The sequence below is a fragment of the Anas platyrhynchos genome, chromosome 7, assembly GCF_047663525.1.
Source record: "Anas platyrhynchos isolate ZD024472 breed Pekin duck chromosome 7, IASCAAS_PekinDuck_T2T, whole genome shotgun sequence".
Taxonomy (NCBI): Eukaryota; Metazoa; Chordata; class Aves; order Anseriformes; family Anatidae; genus Anas; species Anas platyrhynchos.
The window spans coordinates 29,218,530-29,235,965 of NC_092593.1; the positions used below are offsets into that span (position 1 = coordinate 29,218,530).

General features: G+C 48.5%; 1 protein-coding gene across 17 annotated transcripts in view; it reads left to right on the forward strand.

The window, feature by feature from the left end:
* HDAC4 (histone deacetylase 4) overlaps positions 1–17,436 on the forward strand; it is a 233,279-nt gene that overhangs the window by 33,977 nt on the left and 181,866 nt on the right. For 3 of the 17 annotated variants that reach the window (XM_027461723.3, XM_038182534.2, XM_038182535.2), the window contains exon 1: positions 16,187–16,631. The exons of 4 other annotated variants lie outside the window; for them this stretch is intronic. In XM_027461723.3, coding sequence (XP_027317524.1) covers positions 16,523–16,631 — 109 coding nt within the window. In that variant the 5' untranslated portion in view covers positions 16,187–16,522. Of the gene's footprint in view, positions 1–16,186; positions 16,632–17,436 lie in introns of those variants that run through there. 10 more of the 17 variants (XM_027461722.3, XM_038182532.2, XM_038182533.2 and 7 more) reach the window with 5 other exon arrangements.

Here is a 17,436-nt window from a genome sequence, read left to right on the forward strand (position 1 = left end):
GACAAGCTCTCTGTTTTTTTAGTACAGGATCCTTCATCTTGTGCCAAGTTTTTGGAGTAGATGTCTCCCCTTCCCCTTCCTCCTCCTCTCTTTAGTTGTAAGCTAAATATTCATAAGGCTATTTACATGTTTTGGTCAAGCTTCACACATAATCTGCGCAGAGCATCTTTTTTCCTGTTAAAGCTTGAGGTTTGAGAATTAAAGTATTTTTTTTTAATATTTCCTGGTGTAGTTTTTTACTCCTACATCAGAGACGGATCTTGTGATGCCAGCAAAGCCATGAGAAGATGATGATGATGATGGTGATGACTGCACCGTGGCTGGCTTGGCAGCAGCCTGCCCGTACCTGTGTTGGTGCGCAGAGCCTGAGCGCCCGTCGTGCTTTCATTGTAAAGTCAGCTGGCGTTGTTTATGCTCTTGTGCCATTCTTCTCCTGAGAGAAAGCTGTGCCCAGCCTGGATTTTTGGCAGAAAGTGACACTTCAGGATTACACGGTGCTGTTAGACAGCAACAAGGCTGGTTTGGGTTTGAGTTGGCTCAGGGATGCAGGTTGTGTATTCATGCCTGCATATGTGTTTATACGTGTGCGTGTGTGCCTATCTTAACTCTCCTTTGGTTGCTAAATCTGTAATTTGGCGTTTTTTGTGTGTGGAAGGAGAACATGGGGCCGATTTGGGTTTCAAATACCAGCTTTCCAGTGGGTACGGGTCAGCTCCTGCTTGTTAGCGTGTGTGATGCTGCGGCCTGGCCACGTGGCTGTCCAGGCTCCTCCTGTACGAACTGGGGAAAATTATTCTTTAGGCATGTGTTTGGCTCCGGGCTGTGCTTTTCTGTGGCCTTGCAATGCCAGAGGCCCAGGAAGCCTGATGTTGGGTCTGGGAGTCTGACGTACCTGTAAGCCAACTGAGCTTTGGTGTGGTGTCGGCTGTATGGTGAGTGATGCTGGGCGAAGGGCAGCTAATTACAGAGGGAATGCAGCTTCCCAACTGCTGAGTAAAGCCAGCTGCGTGTTAAACCAAGGTGTGCTCGCCCCTTCCATTGCCCTGGTCACCGGAGAGTAAATAGGAACATAAATCAGGCTGGGAGATGGGGTGGCCATTTCTCTTGGCCCTAGGGCATCCAGCACGCTGACAGCATCGGCGTGCAGCAGGATGCACCGAGCAGCATCTTGTAGGTGTTTGGTTTTGGCCAGCTGGACATCATCTAGGCAAACGTCAGTCTTCAGAAGGCTGAGACTGGATGGCGTGAAGCACTCTGCTCGTGATGCCTCGCTCGGATTCCTGAGCTCCGGGAGAGTACGGATCTCTACAGCAAGAGGAAATCGCGGCAATAATTCCATATTTAATTTTATATGGAAATCATGATGCTGTTAGCTGATTTAGACACGTGCATAGGTGGCTTCAGCAAGGAAAAGGCTCAGATGGAGTTGTGCTGAAAGCACTCTTGTGCTACAAACTTTTTTCTCTCAAAATAATTAAATTGAACATAGGTCTATTTCTCTTGAACTACGCTGTTTTTTCCTAATATCTCAAGTGGAAATGTTTCACAGCAGAAAGGTGCGTGTAGTGTTTTGCAACTGTCGTGAGATCGTGGCTGACTTTTATTTTGAAAGAGGCAGAACGCTCGGTATTTGCTTTCTTCGTGTTTTTTTTTTTTTTTTTTTTTTTTTTTCTGTTTTCTTGCACGGCTGCCTTTCCATCATGTCTGCTGGCTCGTTTGCTTTCGTCCACTTGCTAGTTGTTGCTAACACCCGGGTTAGTCAGTCCACTTTCTGTATTGGTAAATTTAAGTGATTTAACATCTTAGTTCCACTCCCCCCCCTTTTTTTTAACCATTCTGCCACCCCCAAGACGTTAATTTTGCTGACTAACCGGTGTGGAGATGGCTTTGTGCACAGGGAAGCTGCACGGAGGGGAGCTCGGACTGGGGCGTTTCTCCCAAATCGAAGCTGGCAGAGTCTGCTGGACACTGTCACCGCTTCCCTCTGCCTGCCAGCTGATTCCCCGGCTGGAATAAGAAAATCACTGACTCGGAGCTCCCACCTAGCTCATGCTTCAGATGTGTTCAGGGGTATTTGAGCTGCAAGGCTCTTAAACACGACTAAAGCAGCCCTGCCTCTGCTCGCCGGTGCTGTGCTGCCTGCACCACCGCTGCTCTCCGAATTGTTTCAGCTTGAGCCTTTTTTAGGCACCGAGAAAACAAAACGGCCGTGCGGGTTTGTTTCCCGGTCCTGGACTTGTGAAATGCCACCGCGGACCTCTTTCCAGGATAACAACCGCCGAAACATCTAATTATGGATCAGGCTCTGCTTCCAAGCATCACATGCTCGTAAGGCTTTTCTGATACGTCGCGCAGATTTTTTTCAAACCGCTGACCTTTGCAGAGCGCCCTCGGCTGTGCCAGCGGAGAGCACGCTGGCAGCTTGAAGATGTTTTGTCTGGCATTTGAGCAGGGCTGAAGGCTTGCTGCTGGTGGAAGCAGATGAGAGGGCAGAAAACGCAGCGCGTGCTGAGGCCGGGGACAGTGAGCGGCGGTGGCATTTTTTGTGCTCTGCATTGAAAGGTGCCATTAATGGTGAAAGCTGCGGGGCTGGGAGGCAGGTGGGACGGTGATCCCAGCAGCTCTGCTGTCAGCAGCGCTTTGCAGGCCACGTGCAGCCCGTTATTAATTGCAGAGCCTCATCAAGGAGCGTGCACGCGACTCCCTGCGAAGCTGCCGCGCCGTGGCAGAGCAGCCAGATGTCACAACTCGCTGCCGATTGCTCTCCCCAGGTAGGGCTGCGGGAGGAAAACACCTCCAGCTTCGCAAGGCACAATAGCTGAGCGGAGGGAGCTGGGGGTGATGCGTGTGAAGGGTATGTGATTGGTGATGCTGGAGGCTCAAGGCAAAAATAGCATCGTTTATAATAGTAAAAGTGAAGACTTCTGCGCGACGCCTTTGCATTCTGCCAGCCTGTAATGAATGGAGGAGTAGTTTGCTTACAGATGACATGCGGGAATGAATAAGCACTTGAAATCTCGGTGCTGAAGAAACAGCTTTTTCATTTTGGCCTCCGAGAAAGTCAGAGCCATGTAGCTCCTTTTTCTCACGTTGCCTCATGCAGCTTTAAATAAAAATGGCGTGAAGCATAAAATTAAGGCTCTCTCTGCAGCCTTCCATCTCCCCGCAGAGTTCACTGCTCTGCTCGTGGCATGCTCGAGGACTTGCTGTGACTGTGGCTGTGTGCTGCTTTTTTTCAGAGGATCCCTTAGCCGGCTGTTTTTCTCCCCCCATCAGCTGGAGGAGGTGTTCGAAGAACAATCCAGAGCTTGGAGCTCCTTCCCCAGCTACAGACATCTCATCCCTACGGGCTCGGGGATGGTATGGGCACGGTGTCTTACTCAGAGCGAGTTAAGGTAGCACGGGCAAGCCTTGGAGAGCTGGAACGGGTTCAATCAGGTGTTAATTCATCACGCTGACATGTGGAGCTGTTCCTCCCCTCCATCACCAGGTGGTCGCCCACTCCCTGTTGTGGTTGCTGCCCTGGGAATATGTTGCAGGACAGCCGGAGTGAGCGTGTTCACAGCACTGAAAGCTGGACCCATCGTGGCTTTTGGGGTCCAAATGGTGGCTGGGGTGCCCGCAGCTTGCTTCGCTGGCACAGCCTGGTGCGAGCTGGTTGCTGGCTTTTTCCTAGCCCAGTTACTTACCCAATTACAAATTTTGCCTTGCCTAACTACTGAAGAGGGAGGCTGGCTTTGAGTTACGCTGCCAGCCCCCGTGATGCCTCGGATTTGTAAGAGAGCTGTTGCAGTTGTGTTGCTTTAGGCATGCAACGCAACCCTGACATGCGTTAAGAGATGAGCATCTAACGAGCTTTTGGAGGTGAAATGGGAAAAGCAAGCGCACTAATTCGGATGCTTCCAGAGAAACAGTGGGGCAGGGGCAGCTGAGGGCAGGCACAAGCCATGTGCTGGAGGAGGGAGCTGCCTTCTGCAGCCTCATCTGCGCAGCGCTGGTGCTGTTAGAGCAGCTCTGCCTGCCTTGTGCTGCTCGCTGCCCTGCCCAGGGCTGATCTCTCACTGCTTGGTTTTCACAGAACTTGCTTAGGACACCTTAAGTATCTCAGTATTTGATTTGATGATATTTTGTTATGGGAGGTGGCGTTGCTTTTTCCTTTTCCTCATTCCCCCCTCACCCTAAGCTGCTGCTGCTTCGTGTAATTCTTCCCGAGCTTCCTAGGAACACGGTGCAGTGGGGAAAAGTTCAGAGGGAAAAGCTCCTCCTGGTAAGAAGTTGAACATGCTCGTCTCTCTGTTGTAAGATTAATGCTATTAATTGCTTGCTTGTTGCTTAATGACAGACCAGTTAAGGCATGGCCAGAAGTGCTTCTCTTCCACCAGCACAATATCCTTTTTGCTGCTGCGTTTGCCAGAGCCGGCAGCAGGTACCTGTAGTACCTGGGGGATAGGCTGCTTGAAAACTACGGTGCTCTGGAATATTTTTCCATTTGTCTGGCTGTGACTAATGCTTTCAGCGTTTCTGTACACCACGTAATGTAGATGTGTGCAGATTTGTGCAAGAATAAGATGGGAGGGGGGGGGGAAGCCAATAACTTGGCCTTTGCAAATGGGAAAACATCAAGTTGTTATCTGTGAATGCTTTTATTATTTTCATATCCGGCTGCAACTTAAATGTCACGAGCCTCCTACTCAGAGAGGTCCCGTCAGCAGGGAGCCTTGGCAGACATTTCCAGCAGAAAGCTTGGTGGTCTTCTTCGGGCTCTCATTTTGGCTCAGGGTGGCTGGGCTCCCTGTCATCTCCCGGGGTCTTCCAGCTGCTCTGCTGGAGGCAACTGAGAACGCCGCCTTAATTTCTTTGTCAGTTTTAACGATTACAAATGAGATTTGTTCAGTTTCTACTAGAGGTGTATCAGAAATGCTGTTCTTTCACCTGCCTGCAACGCTAGGTGGCTGCCTGCCTACCTGCCCAAGGGAGGTAGGCACTGCCTTGGCTCGAGCTCCTGGTGGTAGGCTGGGTGGCAGAGGAATTGCCTGCGACGTTACTCACTGAAGCCTTCAGGTATCGGAGGGATACGCATCCTGCAAGATTTCCTGTGAGTGGGCTTGTGCAGAGGAAAAAATGGAAATTAGCTCTCGGAAGAGGCTGTGCGTGACACACGTTTGAAGGAAGCTCGCTAGGAGGGTACGGCTGGGTTTATGCAACGCCTGCTGCGTGTCAGGCTCCCTTTTTCCTGAAAGACCCGCTGGTCCCATTCCAGGACAGACCTTACACCCCCAAATTGCAGCTATTGTTACTCTACCTGCTTTATTCTTCCCATGCACAGCAGGTCCTATGCTTGCTTCCTGTAAAAACAACGTGCGGCGATGAGGTTGTTGTCAGCCAAAATCACCAAGTCCCTGCAGGAATTGGCCTTCACTTAAGCCGTAAATCCCATCATCAAGATTGGTCCTTGAGCAGGCTGCCAGTGCTCATCATCCTGCCTGATGGCAAGCGGTGGGAGATGCTCAGGCCTCGAGACACAAAGCAGAGAACCCGAGTTGAGCATGGAGTAATTCTTGCCACCGGGGCGCCTGAGAACCTGGATGCTTCAGCCTGGATGCCCAAGGTGCAGTTTAGAGAAACAAAGTACGCGTGCGGTAGGAAGTCTGGAGGTGGTTTGCAGTTTGGGGTCACTCGCTGCACGCTCTTAACTATGGAAAATAGTTTGTGGATGCAATTTTCCGAGAATGTGGGATTTTTGGTGAGTCAGCACAGTTCCGGATAAAAACCTGAGCATACTGCAGAGAGGGGCACAGCGCTGTAAGCCCTCAGGAACCAGCACGAGCAATGTTATTTTGCAGCTCGAAGGGTTTTCCTTCCCATGTGTTGTGTTTGAGGGGCGAATTCATTCTACCTGATAACCGTGGGGGTAGGGAATGAAATTAGGAAATTAAAATATGAAATTAAAGAAGCCTTTTAGAGATGGTATTGTAATAATAAAGCAATTACGGAATTATCACGATGTCCTGTGTCTGAAATGCTGGTGTTTTGTTGCATCTCTCAGTGCTGGGGAGGGAAGCACACGCAGACACGTTCTGGAAAGAAACCCGTCATCTCCTCTGATACCGTACGCTACGCGCTCGGTGCGGCGAAGTGAGACTGAAACCTCGCTGGCATGTGAAAATCACCTGTGTTCAGCTGAATCAGCTTCATAACCAGCGCTGCACGACTTCCTGAATTGCTGCAAAGGAAGGATGTGCTGTTGACTCAGAAGGAGGTTTATAATGTGTCTGGGGACGAGGTCAGCAAAGTAGATGTCTGATTCTGAAAGTTACATATTTGCCGTGTGCTTTGAAGAGCATGAATCACCGGGACAGCAGAAATGATTTGGAAGCCCCAGTCTGGGGGAAGTACACAGCCGTGTGTGTGCGTTTATAACATGCAGGCCAAAATTAGGAGATGAAGAGGGGGCACATGGTGTGGAGCCGCATTTCGGTAGGTAATAGTAACATGACAGGGCCACGTGGAATTGGTGTTTGCATCATTACATTTGTGACTTGCTTACATAACTGCTTCACCTAGGTGCAAACCTGAGTGCTCCTCGTGGCTTATTTATATAAACTTCTGGCTGCACAGCCACAAGGGCTGTTACGTGCAGAATAAATTTCTGACCCGAGTTACGGAATGGGATCTCCTCTTTGTGGGTTTAAACACCCCTCTCTCCTCCCCGCCCCCAAAATCAGTCCTATTTTTTTCCTTCTGGAAACTGCTCGTTTGTCTTTAATGCCTTTTGTCTGCCTCGAATGTTGTCTCTGTGTGTGTGTGTGGCATAGCTGAAATTTTTATGAACAAGAATGTAAACAGCAAATCCACACAAGACTTGCAGAAGAACTCGGTAGATGTAGTGCATCATCTGTTTGTTATGTAATCTGATATAATGGAAGCGAAATAGAAACCAGATGTCAAGGCAGAGCAATTACAATTTTTCATCTGCCAGCATTACAGTAAATGTACTTTGTATTCCTTTCCCCCGAATGTGGAGTTTTATTTGTTGGGGGATTGGGAAAGTGCTGCAGGGGACTTGAGAGCTCTCAGCGTGATTCTTGCTTAAAGACTTTGTTATTCTGTGCTTATGTTCTTTCATGTAATTAAGGGCTGTGTGCTACTCCAGATCTACTAGCGAGGGTATTTCTAATTTAAAGCAAGCTGAACGAAGCTGCTTCGTCCCGGGGGACCACCTCTGTATGTCCAGCCGTGGAGGTTATATGGTCAGGTTGCAGACGTGCACTAAATTTAGCATTCCGAGTGAAGCTGCTTTCTTTATCATGCTTGATTAAGTTTTGTAAGAAAATCCTGTCCAAACAGGTTTGATGCAGGCTCTGCCGTGGCTTCTCTAGCTGAAGAAATGTCTAGGAGGAGAGCAGATGGAAGCTGCGGTTAGCTTGTTTTCTGAAATTCACTGTGTGACTGGGAGGATGAAAGGGAAAATGGATAAACATTGATCCTTTCTGTTGGGGAAATGGATTCCTCCACTGATAGTTTATCCAGGAGGTTTATCTCTGCTGCCTTCCATTAAATAAGGCAACCCCTTGGCTGAGAGAGGAATCGATAACCATCTATCTTCATATGCATCTTCACAAGTTGAAGCATATATAAGATCTCGGGGCGGTGAGTGATTTTAATTCTCCTGTTTTCCCCTCGTGTTTCTGAACCTCTGTGTTGCTGCTGCTGCAGACTTTCTCTCTCTTCCCTTCCATATTGCTCGGTCTGTTGAAGCTCATGGGACAGCACTACCTGGCTGGGGTGGAGTTTGTGCTTGGCAGAGGCCAGGGGGGCTGGAAATGCATTTTTTTAATATTTTTTTTTTGTGCAGACACCAGGCCTCGGGGGAGCAGGAGAGCTCCGGGAGCCGCGCTCTGCGCTGGGCATTCCAGGAGCATTCTGCAGGCTGGCTTTGGCACCGCTGATTTACAGTTCCTCTTGGTGCTCTGTTTCACTGACAGCTGTGGAGTATGTTATGGATGAAGCTTTCATGTTCCCCTGAATAAAAATCTTTTTATTGTGCACTGACAGCTTTTTACTGGGTGGCTGCTGCTAGGCGTACCTTAGATGCTAAACAGGCCTTTATTTTCTGTCTCTCTGCAAGGAATAATAAGTCGGGAATCTTTCATGAACCTGCTATCTTCATTTATCTGTGTTCCACGGATAGCTTTAAGAAACTGTTAAATCACTTGTATGTTCCAGCCGAAGGAAGTGCTGGCAATGAATGAAAGATCCTTGCTTCTTTTAAGCAGCAAGTTCCTTCTTTTTAAGAGCGAGGATGCGAGATCAATGCGAGCTTTTGCTGCCAGCCTCTACAAATAGCATCCAATCCTTGCTGCCTCTCTCAAGGACAACCTGGAAAGTGGACAAGAACACCTGGGAAGGAGTTCATTATCCGTGGTTACTGCTGAAATTTATCCTGATACTGCGTAATGACTTCTGCGGGGTCCAGTAACATGGGATGTCAAGCTCTTGTGTGAAGAAGTTCTTAATGCTTGTGAATTAGGAAGCAAATGAGGGGGTTCTTCATTTCTGCAAGGCCAGGTAAGGGTTCTTCCATTTCTGCAAGGCACCTTGGGCTTCGTCCCTGGGCACAAGGTTTCCAGAGCTGGCACTCCACATGCTGCTGGGTGGCAGGCAGCGGTCTTCTGGAAATGAGACCAACACCACGTGAAGCAGTAACGAGCTTTGGTAATGAATGGTGGGCCTGGCTTGCTGGAGAGGCTGACAGAAGGCTTGGGGACTTGATGTCGTTTTGTTTCAGTCCCAAGCATGGTGGAGAGGTGTATGGCTTGAGCTTCAGCCTGCTGGATCTGTATGGAGCATGTTGGGTACAGAGAGTGGAGAACATTAGCAAAGGAGACTGGGATGGACGCAAAAAAATTGGATTTTTTCCTCCTCGATCTTGAATCTGATCTGAATATTGAGATTCTAACTTCGGATACTAATTTACAGGCTGCTCTCTGCTGTTCTTTGGCTAGTGGTCTCCTGCTGTTGTCTCTAGGAAGGAATCCCTGGGGGAGCTTTCATATTACAGCGTATTCCTCTTTTTGGAGGAATTGAGAGATCTGACTACTGTGAAGAGACTTCTGTACGACTAGCTGCCTTTGTGAACATCTTCGGGGCCAATATGGACAGCCACATAAGCCTGAGAGTGGTGGTAGAAGGAAATGACCTTTTTGTTTTTTTCCTTTTTTTCTAACATAAGTCAGTGGAGTGTTTACGAGGAGGAGCCTTTGGAAAGGAAAACAAGTCAACGCAGGAGCTGCTGGGCTTGGTGGCTGTGCTGCGGCTCTGTCACATTGGTTGTGACCAGGCTCCGTGACCTTAATTCCGAGCCAAGGGAACCTGATTGTGCAGAGTGCTTTCTGGGGACAAAAATACTAGCAATAGCTGGTCACATGTCGCCGGGAGCTCGTAGTATAAAAACAGCACTTCTGTGGAAAGCGACCTTCAGCATGGCTGCGAATGTTCGCGGTGTTATTTTTAACCTGTCTGGGTAAATTTCCAATACAAATGCTGGTGCCAATCTGATGGGTGCGCTCTCCCCAAGCCTTATCTGCTGCTTTCTAGTGCAGTGACGCATCAGGTGGAACAGCCCCTTTTGGGGCTGGCTTCTCAGGTTTGTGTCTCCGGGCCCAGAGAGAAGGAAATACCTCAGCCCTGTGCTGTTGGCGTGTAGGGTTGTGGGAGGCTTTCTTCTTAAAGACTCGTTTTAATGATTTTTTTTTTTATTATTTTAAATACTTTAACTAGGGTTTAAAAATAGACGAAGGCTGTACTTTGATTAGGTTGCTGGCACTGACGTCAGCATGTGACATTTATCTGTGTACGGATTTGTCGTGCTGTTGACTAAGGCTTTATTTACACAATTGAGGATATTTCTGTCCGCGGCGAGGGGAATGAGGAACATCTCGGCTCGGATCGTGTCCTTGCCCTTAGTACTCCTGAAGCCTGGCCTTCTCCCCTTCCACTTGGTTTCTACCAGGATGGCAGCAGATTTATTTATTTATTTATTTATTACACAGAATATCTTTTATTTCTTTAATTCATTTATGTTAAATGACTGATCTGTGAATGCCACTGCGACGTTCTGGGGGCAGACGTGCATGCACTTGAGACTAAATGGACAGCGCTGTCTTAACGCAATTGTTGTATTTTTATTTCTGTTCTTGGTTTCTTTACCCTTCTGTGGTTAAAAAGGCAGCTTGGTGGTACCGTGATCCCTTCAGAAATGCTTCTGACCAGAGGGTGGGGAAAGAACAGGGAGACGGGTAGGCTCTTGAGCGCATGAGGAGGTGGAATGAGTGTTTGGAGGCTTCCTTCTTGCATCCTCATTTTACCTCCTGAGCAGCCTAGAAGAATCTCGCCGATGAGCTTGATAGATACACAGTCCTTCTAGCAAAGTGGGGTTTTCCTTTTGTTTATGGATTCTGCTTTGGAATTGCTTTTGTTTGTTTTGCAAATATGAAAACCTCTCGAAGAAATTCAGAGTATTTTTCCCCCATGGCTCATTTCAAATCAGAAACCTTTTGAAAGATCTAACTTTTACTGTGCCATTTGAAGTGAGAGGAGTTCAGCTCAGTTCCTGGTCTTGTTTTTACTTACCCGTTTGGGAATTTTGCGTGCAGTGGTGCAAGCAGGAGTAGCTCATGGAGAAAAGAGGTTTTAAGGCTACGGTGAAAATGATGATGCTTCATAAAATAAAACTGTCTGGACTCAGAGCCCTTAAATACATGACTTGGTTAACACCAAAGCTGCAAAGACATCATGCTACGTACCCTATGCAGCAGGAGTGTAAAATTGCCTGGGCCTATGTTGATGAGCAAACTCATGGGAGTGATTTTGAGATTTTTCTTCAAAAACCAGTTTGTGTCTAAACAACAACAAAAAACTCATGCATTAAAACACTCCACCTCCAACCACAAAGCCGTGTTTTCAAAGCTGTAAATGACTTGCATTGAACAAGGTGAAGGAAGTCCGTGCTGAAACTGGTTTGCCTTTCAGCCTCAGACTGGTCTTGTACTTCAGTCAACCTTTGTGGAAAAGTTTTAAGCTTCTGCTGGAAATGTTAAAGCTTCTGCTATTGTAATACCTGATTAAAGAAATAACTAATGCAAAAGGATTGAATTGCTGGTATTAAAAAAAAGTCTGCTCTTATTCACAGATTATCCCATTACCACATACTTAATCCAAAACTTTTATCTAGAGAGCCATTAGGTGACTTAACCCTGGCTTTAGCTGTTTTGCAGCGTTGCAACTTTGGTTATTTTGCCAACTTTCTAGCTCAGAGCCGGGCCAGTTCTCCAAAGGATGAGGCTTCAGCTGATGCAGCGATACCTGCTGAGGGGTGAGGAGCTTGCAGGCATGGCTGGGGGCCCAGCAGATGATCTTTCTTAGAGGAGAGGGCAGCGAGTTTCCGTGTGTGGGTCTTGGTCTCAATGTCATAACGCGTTTGCCTGCTGTGGCAAATCCGTAGGCAGGAGCTGTTGCAAACGGAATGCAATATTGGGCCCCGTGGGGCTTGTTGAAATGTCTAGGAAATCGAGAGGAAGCATCAATACCTTGTTTTCAGGCTGGAAGAAAAGCTAAAGTGAAAAAGCACTCGTGGAGTAGAAACTTGGGCTGGGCTGGTTAGCTGAAGCTGAGAAGCAGAACTTTTTCTCTACGTGTTTGTGTCAGGCTACAGCTCCTAGGTTGGGCTCTCAGGTAGACCCAGCCCAAGAAGTGCAGGATTTGTGATTCAGGCTCCAAAATGTTCACTGCCACTTCTTCAGTTCTTGCTCCATACTTCAGGTTCGGAAGCTGACCTCTTCTTTTATCCCTCCCTCCCCTCAGCCCGTACTGAGTTGGTTCATCAAGTGCCTGCATCGGCTCCATCCATCAGCTCCATGTCTGATCCTGCAAAACACCAATGCTGTTTTAAGTCTGGTATAATCCTAACCTGTGAGGGAGCTCTGAAAAGAGAACCCCAGCACCTCCTGCTGCTGCTGAGCCTCGCAGGGCTCCTGAACATCTACCCACAGCGGGGAGCGCAGGGTGCTGGTGAAGTCAGTGAGAAAACCTCTTATCACAGCCTCCCCAAACCTCGCTCTTTCCAGCTGGAAGTGTTTGTTCAGTTTTATGTTTTTTTCTTTGTTTTGTATCGCCTTTCTGGTAACCGTGTGGTGAAGGATTCGGTGCACCTCTGCAGCTCATCCGTGTAGAGTGAACTCAGCACCGTACGGCCATCCAGAGCGAATTTTTTCCGTCCCACACCAGCCAACATCTGCCATGTGTTTTGCATGCACGAGCACATGACTGCTAGTGAAAACAGGCAAGAAAGTACAAGTTGCTTAAAAGTCTGAGGTTTTGGGGGGCGCATTTCATCCAGTATATAGCCAGTTGGTCTTCTGTCCCTTTTATTTATGCTGTCGTGCTCGTCTGTTTTATCGTATCCAAAATTGTGCAAATTGAAAGGAGACTTAAATGTGTGCAGTATAACAAAGCAATCAAGTATTTGTTTTAAAAAACACACACACAAGGAAGTGCTTAGAATTTGATTTCTTCACTGTCAAATCAGCTGCTGTAATAATGAGAACATTTCTGGTTTTGTGAGTCTTGGCCCTCAAAGGGAAATTGGAGCTGGGCTAAGAAAACAGTCGAGGGGGGCCTGCTTTCAGGATTGCTATTGAAGAGAGCTCTTAACTCAAACTGCTGAGCTGAGAGAGGCAATTTTTTTTTTTAAAGCTGGTGTCTGTGGTGGATGGTACTTAAGAGCTGTCAGGTTCTGCCTCCTCGGGTTTTAAGGAGAGCATTAATTCGTGCAGCGGCCGGTCTCCAGCTCTGCCTGCTGGTCTCTCGCCCTCTTCTGCACAGCAGCAGGAGAAAGCCTGAGCTGACCAGCAGCAGCTAGAAGATCCTGTAGATGGAAAAAGCTTTTCTGCATGCATAACTGAAAGGTGATGGCATTATTGGGACTGGCACGTGTGTCCTTTGCTTGTGTATTTGAGCCGTGCTATGGAAACAGCTTCTGGGTAGTAAGTGTGTATTGGGATCGTGGTAGTAAGTTTGAATTTGTCCTCAACACAGACAACAATAAAGGAAAATGGCTAGAAACTCTTGATTAAAGGCTGATACAAATTGGCTTGCAGACTTTGTCAATTGATCATACTATTGCAGCGCTGTGGTCTATGCCCAGATGAAACTTGGGTTTATTCTGTAAGGCTTTTCTGTCCTACAAGGGAGCGTGTAGCTGAAGTCCGCTTGCTGCAGGACGATGTGAAATTTGTTGCTGTTTTCTGAAGCTGTGAAATTAGCTGTTCCAGCCGAACATGATGTGTGCTGGAAGCAGCAGATTAATCACACTGATTTGTGTGTGGATTTTACCTGGCCTTGATGCTGTAGCAGGAGGAAAAGGCACACAAAATAACATCCCGTAAGCAAAGTCCTCTGGTAGAGGGGTAAATCCTGGTGCCAGTGTCAGACTGTGGATAAGATGCCTGTGAAATCTGGAGGAATTATTCCACAGTGGATGAAACCTGCTGAGTAAAACCTCCGTTATCTCCACTGCTGGCCCTCGTGTGTCTGTGGAATTTCTTTAATAGCACTGCTTTAACTTGCGCTCACCTGCAGGCTTGCTGCCACCGCTAAAAATGATGCATTTTCTGTGCGAGCCAAAGCATGGCACAGAGCTGAGCAGATCGCTTCGTGTCCTGCCCCAAGGCAGCTGCTGCTTTCTAAAGCTTTGTGATCTTGCCCCAGAAAAAGAGAGCTCAGAGAAGCTGCCGTCCCAGGGAGGGGACTCGCCTTCATTCCCTCACTGCCTTCTCCCACAGATTTTGCTTTTCCAGGGTCTTGCCTGCTGTGCTGGACAAAGGTTGAGTCCATAGGATGCTATTTTGGGGGTAGTAGGCAGGTTATTGAAGTGAGAATATTGTCTTGCATTGTGGCTGAGCATTAAGGGTATGAGGCCTCCTGTGCTGTCTGCCTTTCACTTTGGGATCTTTGTGGGGAAGTTGCTCGGTGTTGCATGGGATGGGCTTGCACGTGATGGGGCTGTAATTGTGTCTGTTATCCAGGGAGCACCTGGACTGTGAGTTTTGGAGTGTGTCTGCTTCTGTTGAACGAGTGCACTGGGGAGAGCTGCCAGAAGAAGGGCCCAGCTAGGGATGTTCTCGTGGATTTGAAGATGAGGCAGTCTGATCGCTGACCCGTGCTGCTTTAGGCTTTTATGCCATCTCCCATCTAGTGTTTTTTTTCCCTAAGAGATATAATGTATTGCCCGCGTGCACAATCCTTGCATTTATAACTTCCCTACTCGCAGCATTCACGGCGTGCAGATGTTCATAAAACAGACATTCATGTCTCGAAAACTCCGCTCGCCTGTGGTGAATGGGAAGCTTTCCCAGGTAAGCTGGAGAACCACCGTAGTCGGCTCCCGAATAAATGAACCTTTCATCCCTTACGGGAGGGAGAGCGAAGCACCACCTTGCTGTGAGCGATGCGAGGAGTGCCTTCCAGACGCTAATTCGGGGCAGGTACCCAGCAAAGGACACGGGGCACGGCAGAGCCCTCGGTGTCTGCACCTTCTGGTCGTGTGGGGAGCACAGGGCCTGCCCAAATTGCAGCGTTACCGGTGACCGACGGGGTTTTCATGAGCAGTCTGAAAGCAAAAGTTCAGCTGAGAAACTTGCACTTCCCTGACATCTCTCAGGGCCGACGTGTACGTTCCCAACTAATGCAACGCCCTGAGTTTAGTCACTGCGTTGAAAATTGATGAAAAATAGTTCCCAGCTTTTGTGGGGCGCCCCCACGGGTGTCTTGCAATTCCGTTGTGCTTTCTGCGTCGCCTCTTGGAATAAACTCCTGTCTGAAGGTGCTGATGTTTGAACAAATTGCAAGGCAGCTTTGCAATTCCTTCTGCTGCACAAATGTTATATGCTGCTGCCTTGGCTTGAAGGGAGTTTTCTCTACCAGCACGTAGTCTTAAACACCTTTGCATTTGATTGCTTAGTACTGTTTTTGTGTGAGTCCCCTAAAAACTCTACGAAATACCTGGTTTTGGAGTAATGGCAAGCAGAGGTGCCAGTGCAGGGCGCTGGGACTCGATGTAACGCTGCAGGATGGCCTTCCCCAGAAAGGAGGCTGGGCATGTCCGCAGTGTGGGTTCAGACCAGTGACATCCAGGGGCTTTTCCCTTCTTTTTTGGGGAGAGCTGAGCTGTGCAGGGACCTGCAGATCCTCTGAGTGGGACAGGCAGCTCTCTGCACGCTTAACACCGAGCCAACGCTCATGGCTGAAAACCACAAAGCCCAGTCCGTAAGGTAGCTTCTTAAAAGCAGAGCCGAAAGGTGAGGTCAGGTGGCTGTGCTTATTGCATCCTGCTGTGCATTCTGCACTTTTTGAAGCCTTGAAAAGCAGAGCATGGTTCCCGTGGGGTGGAAAGGAGCGGAGCTGGAGGGGACGTGTGAGGAGAGCGGCGTTGGGAGCGCAGCGCCCAGCGCTCGGCTCCAGTTGCAACAGAGCCACGGGCCGTGTTGCTCAACGGGCAGCTCTTTAGGTAAGCATTGATTTTGCAATGCACAACCAGCAAAATTAAACTGGGTAAATCACTGCTGGGAAAACAAAGTTGTTTTTTCTTCTTTCCCGTGGCTTCTGTCTGTGGATGAAAGTGAGTTGCAGAGCCCCGAGCTCTGAGTGTACGCTAACCAGGTTCCAGCCTTGATTCTCTTCTCCAGCTTGTAATTACATTTCAAAATGAATAAATGATAAGGAATTTGCACACAGGGGACACTCCTTGTGCCATGAAGTTATACTGCAGCTGTTTGGGTCCTGCTCCAATCAAGCTCTGATAAACTGATTGACCTGAACGATACAAGGTACGCACCGGTTGATGCCAGATAAAATAAACACACTCATACCTGCGTTTAACAGCTCAGTTGTTTCATCTCTGCCTGTTTATAGCAGCTTCCCAGACTCATTTGCTCTGATATCAGCACTGGAGAGAGCGGGGCAGGCCAGCAGTGGCTGGGCTGCCCTGCGTGCCGCGGAGATGTGCATCCAGCCCCGGGCAGCAGCGTGAGGATGGTGCAGAGCCCGCTGGTATAAATAGGTGCAGGAAAAAAAAAAAGCTTTTTTTTTTTTTTTTTTTCCTCCCCTAAGGGGGTGGAGAGGCGAGGACAGTTGTCTGTGTTTCGCCCCGGGGACTGGTGTCAAGTGAGAAGGCAAATTTAGCTCCGGTCTGTGCGTGTTTGTGAGTGCTGAACGTGAGCTCTCGCCGCGTCGCCAGCCCTGCTTATCGCGCACCTTTGACCACCTCACCCCCTGATCTCTGCCCGCTCACGGCTCCTGCTGCTCCCTGCCCGAAGAACGCCGCGTCTCCAGCAGTGCTTCGTCTCCTCCCTGATGCTGTGAATTTTTCACTGTCTGAAGAAGTGAAACGCTTCTGTCGACGGTCGGGGATTGCTTCCGTGCAAGGCTATTTCAGGCAGCCTGGTTCGCAGCCCTGCGGAGCGATATGATACAGTCCTACAGCACTGCACAGACAGAGGTTGGTGGCTTCGGACACACTGCGTTTGCTTCCCGGGCACAATATAGCTTCATCTTCTATGCAGAGATGCAGAAAGGTAAGGAGAAGCTTGCAGGAAATAATAATCTATTAAAGTAGAAGTAGTAGCTTTAAAAGAAATTTGACTGTCTTTTCCAAAAGCAGGGTATGGAAACCAAGTTTGCAGTAGGACAACTCCAGGAGATCAGTGCACGAATGCTTAAACCAGGTTTTACAGCAAGGAAAACTGAGAAAATTGGCTCTGTGTTTTGTGTGAACTGCGGAAGAATAGCGTGGAAGGAGAAACAGGAGAGAGCACTAATCTGTATACAGCTGCGTGCGAAAGCTTCCCAGCTGTATTTTCTGCACGTCTTTACAAAGCTCACCTAGAGCTCCGAGCTACAGACCTTGCAGCTGCTAACAGTTCTGCTGCCTGATAGCAGCTGCTGTATTGACAAGTACATTTTTATCATGGGAGATGCTGGGGGAGTGGAAATGAGCAAGAAACAACTGTTTATATAATCCGCGCTGTATAGATCAATTACCGCGAAAACAAGTCATTCACTTGTCTGCAGCAGCACGCACCTTGAACTGCGCCCGCTATAAATAGCTGCAGCGCCTTCCAAGAAGTGCAAACTGAGTGCCTTTGTGCTCCCCTGGTGGGAGCAGGGAAATGGCAAACGGCGCTTTAAAGTCAGGATAGTTCCCACCGCAGTGCCAGCGAGTGCCACGAGTCTCACTGCCCGTGCCCCTTCCGAACAATGGCACGTATAAAATAATACCACCTTCCCCTTCCTTCCCCTAATTGCCAAATTGGTATTCCAGCAATAAAAAGGATTTATCAGCCGGAGCTCCTCTGGGACTCTTGTAGCAAGTCAAATTTC